Below are 4,800 nucleotides of genomic sequence, written 5' to 3' on the forward strand. Positions count from 1 at the left end.
TAATCATTATTCACAATTCATTCAGGACTATCCGTAATCATGGTAGCATCCACATTAATGTAGAAGTGTTTAGAAACATATTCTATTCTTATTTACAATAAAAGTGACTCCAAAATGATACAATACATGATTTAGCATTCATTTCTATAGGGCACAAAATGATCTGACACAAAAAATTATGTGAAAAACAACCAAAACAAACAGCAAATGCATCCAACAAGTGTGTAGAGTCACAAGATTGATGTCATCATTGCGTGCTAGGAATATGGGACCAAATACTATTTTTTTGACTACATTAATGCACATATAAGTCAATTTGTCCCAATACTTTTGGTCCCCTGAAATGGGGGGACTATGTACAAAAAGTGCTGTAATTTCTAAACAGTTCACCTGATATGTGTGAAAATACATTCAAATTAGAGCTGACAGTCTGCACGTTAACCTCATAGTCATTGTATAAAGTGCTGGAGTACAGAGCCAAAGAAACAAAACTTTTGTAGCTCACTGTATATTTTCAAAGACTCACTCAAATGGGTTGCTTTAAACGCTTCACTTTCTGGTCACTTTGTTCATTTGTTCTGCAAAGTCCCATGGCCTGGTTACAGTTAGTTTACCAAAACACACATTTGTTACAGTGCTCTCAATTGATAGTGATGCTTTGTAGTGTAATGCCCTTACTGAAGAGATGATGGTTGTCGTTTTACTGTAATAACTGTTAAAGAAACCACAGTGCCACCTGCAGAGTCACTGTTCACTCACAGGTGTAGTTGCCGTATTGTCACATGCAAGCCTTTAGCGCCACCTAGTGTCAAGGGGTGGGCCAAAACAATAAAAATACTGGCATGTCACTTACATTACTTACTGTAAAGCCACAATGAAGAATATTACTTTAAACAGTGTCATATAAGCTTAGTACAACTCTCTTGGGCCAAAATAAAAGGTTGTTTTACTCCACTGTTTGTAAACAATGTTTTCGTAGACAAAAATTACTTAAAAACTATCATTTTAATCTCATGGCAGTCATTATATTGCAACGCACTATACTTGCGTTCTGCATCTGTAGAGCCATCTATGAATTTGGGAGTGGTTACATTTCTCAAGCCCCAAACTGCAGTTTTATAAAAAGCCAAGTGATGGGAATGCCGTTCGGCTGGAAAACGAATAAAGGATTGTGCCTTTCTTTACTAACTTTGAAAATAACTAAAAGCATTTTAGCCAACACCTTTGGCTCTATTGTCCTGTTTCATGTTCCTTTCACGTGATGGCCTAATTATCGAAGATCTTTATCTAATGTCCTTTTCACTGGAATAACAAACGGTTGACTTTCGTTTCTGTTTGCCTGCTCCACGACAATGGACAACGGAACTTGTTCCACAAGTCGCGACAACCATACCAATTAAGTTTCATATACGGGATGCTTGAAATGTCCAATAGGGGCACGGAGATGGATATAGACACACCCTAAATTGGCGCGCTTAAGTTTCGTTTACCAAAACGTTCTAGCCACTGCATTATTTAACCCTGACCCAGTCTTCTTTCCCACAGTCACTGATACAATCAACATAGGAACCATGGGACTTCGTGAGTAACCTAAACCTCTAATATATCTGGCTAAATCTAAATTGTGTGAAGTAGGCTAGGCTACAGTAACAATAACCAATGCATAATTTTTGCATTTTATTTTCATGTAATTATATTTGCTCATTTTATGTTGTTCCTTTTTTTAACAGTTACCTTTATTGCTGTCACAGCAGCTGGAGCAGGTGAGACATTTGCCATGCTATTTAAGAATCAACTCTGTGACATAATTAAAACGGTAATATATTATCAGATTACCCTGTGTCAATTTCATTTAAAACCAAAAAGCTGATGATAAGAAGACAATGTGAATTTTCATGGAAATACCAATATTGTGGATAGCCTAGTTTAAGTAGGCTAAGCTACCAGCAAAATGCCAATTCAACCCATGGTTACAAGTGCATAATAAAAAGCATAGCTAGCTGCATGTTAAATCATTGACCGTTTTCACATCTCATTTTGAGAAATTCAATGTTTTGTTAACATTTTACCCAATAACTTCAATATATTACCTAGCCAACTGTAGTAGGCTACAATTCAAATGTTTATTTGTATTTTTACTTTTAAGGGGGAGCGGTGGTTTTGGCTCCAGTTGTCCTAGGAGCTGTAGGGTTTACCGCCGCTGGCATCGCCGCAAACTCCCTTGCAGCCGGCATGATGGCATCGGCAGCCTCTGCAAGTGGTGGCGGTGTGTTGGCTGGAAGCACCGTTGCCGTTCTGCAGTCGGCAGGTAATGACAGTCACATATTCATGTGTTTAAATATCATATTTAAAAATCTGTCTTACATAATTGTGTTGTGTCCAATACAGTGGCAACCTTACAGAGAACCATATTGTCAATTAATTGCTATTAGAGTCACAGAATCAAAAACAATATGATCTTGTGATAATCCCCCAACTATACCATGAACATCTCTCTTTATGATCTATTTCTTCCCTCTTTATTGTGCATATTAGAACATTGAAGAGCTCTTATTTTCAGACAAGACAAGGCTACGATGCCCTGGTGCCTGAGGTACATTCTGTTGTGAATGCCACAGTGAACGATGTATGTTGTGTTGTTTCCCTCTAGGTGCAGCAGGGTTAGCTGGGTCTACAGCCGCAGTGGTGGCTGGTGTTGGAGGAACAGTGGGATGGCTCACCGCTGCAGCAGCTGCACCCATCTGATGATCCAAACATTGATGATTGATAGCTGTCTTGGGACAGCTCTCTTGTTAAAGAGATGTTTAATCTCAGAGATCACCTATTTAAATAGCGAATACATGTAAACACTTGATAACATGGTGAAGGAATGCTTTGTGTTAAAAAGGTTTAATATTGAAGTTCATATCTGCCATATTGTGTGCAATGAAGGCAAATGATGACTGACTTGTTCTGTTTGTACATCTTGGTAAGATGCACTTTATTATGTTCTTTCAAGCCCAGAGCTTTTATATACCTTACTTTTTACTTTTTCATATTTCAGTTGAATACCTTCTTTATCTCAATAAAAGGTCAGGTGTTGCCAGATATATTGTAAACATTTGTCTGGTGTCTTTGTCTCCATATACAGTATGTGTCAGCTAGGGATGGAAATCAGTTTAGTCTTTGAAACTTGATGTTTCCCAATTGAGCTGAGTAGGCTGCTGTCTTCAAATCTGTACCTCACTGTTCTGTTGTACAGTGTCTATGGCTGCATTGGTTTGTGCTTTTAAGTTTTAATGGCAGACTACACCAATTGGCGTATTGCCGCCACCTACTGTACAACCATTATACTTTGTGATACGGTAATACAACATTGGGGGAAAGGAAAATTACCATGTCAACTATTAGCCCTCACTAAAAAACCCACCACCCCTTTCCACCATTTAACCCTATCTAATCCTACTCCAGGCCAACAGTCTGGGAGGACAGAACATTACCACTCAACACCCCCTGATATTTGTGCGTCTGTAACTTTCTCACTAATCATTATTCACAATTCATTCAGGACTATCCGTAATCATGGTAGCATCCACATTAATGTAGAAGTGTTTAGAAACATATTCTATTATTATTTACAATAAAAGTGACTCCAAAATATACAATACATTATTTATCATTAGTTTCTATAGGGCACAAAATCAACTGACACAAAAAATTATGTGAAACACAACCAAAACAAACAGCAAATGCATCCAACAAGTGTGTAGAGTCACAAGATTGATGTCATCATTGCGTGCTAGGAATATGAGGCCAAATACGAAACTTTTGACTACATTAATACACATATAAGTCAATTTGTCCCAATATTTTGGGTCCCCTAAAATGGGGGGACTATGAACAAAAAGTGCTGTAATTTCTAAACGGTTCACCTGATATGTATGAAAATACATTCAAATTAAAGCTGACAGACTGCACTTTAACCTCATAGTCATTGTATCAAGTGCTGGAGTACAGAGCCAAAGGAACAAAACAGTTGTCACTGTCCCAATACTTTTGTAGCTCACTGTATATTTTCAAAGACTCACTCAAATGAGTTGCTTTAAACGCTTTACTTTCTGGTCAATTTGTTCCTTTGTTCTGTAAAATCCCATGGCCTGGTTACAGTTAGTTTACCAAAACACACATTTGTTACAGTGCTCTCAATTGATAGTGGTGCTTTGTAGTGTAATGCCCTTAATGAGAGAGATGATGGTTGTGGTTTTACAGTAATAAGGGTTAAAGAGACCACAGTGCCACCTGCAGAGTCACTGTTCACTCACAGTTGTAGTTGCCGTATTGTCACATGCAAGCCTTTAGCGCCACCTAGTGTCAAGGGATGGGCCAAAACAATAAAAATACTGGCATGTCACTTACATTACTTACTGTAAAGCCACAATGAAGAATATTATTTTAAACAGTGTCATATAAGCTTAGTACAACTCTCTTAGGCCAAAATAAAAGGTTGTTTTACTCCACTGTTTGTAAACAATGTTTTCGTAGACAAAAATGACTTAAAAACTATCATTTTAATCTCATGGCAGTCATTGTATTGCAACGCACTATACTTGCGTTCTGCATCTGTAGAGCCATCTATGAATTTGGGAGTGGTTACATTTCTCAAGCCCCAAACTGCAGTTTTATAAAAAGCCAAGTGATGGGAATGCCGTTCGGCTGGAAAACGAATAAAGGATTGTGCCTTTCTTTACTAACTTTGAAAATAACTAAAAGCATTTTAGCCAACACCTTTGGCTCTATTGTCCTGTTTCATGTTCCTTTCAC

At 37.9% G+C, this 4,800-nt stretch overlaps 1 protein-coding gene across 1 annotated transcript; it reads left to right on the forward strand.

Moving 5' to 3' along the window:
• Nucleotides 1-1,545: 1,545 nt before the first annotated feature.
• LOC121539203 (interferon alpha-inducible protein 27-like protein 2A) lies at nt 1,546-2,745 on the forward strand. Its single transcript, XM_041847523.2, has 4 exons — nt 1,546-1,581; nt 1,731-1,763; nt 2,147-2,308; nt 2,651-2,745. Exons 1-4 carry the CDS (start codon nt 1,572-1,574, stop codon nt 2,743-2,745), a joined length of 300 nt encoding a protein of 99 aa, XP_041703457.2. The 5' UTR covers nt 1,546-1,571.
• Nucleotides 2,746-4,800: the final 2,055 nt, after the last annotated feature.

The sequence above is a fragment of the Coregonus clupeaformis genome, unplaced genomic scaffold, assembly GCF_020615455.1.
Source record: "Coregonus clupeaformis isolate EN_2021a unplaced genomic scaffold, ASM2061545v1 scaf3325, whole genome shotgun sequence".
NCBI classification, from domain to species: Eukaryota; Metazoa; Chordata; class Actinopteri; order Salmoniformes; family Salmonidae; genus Coregonus; species Coregonus clupeaformis.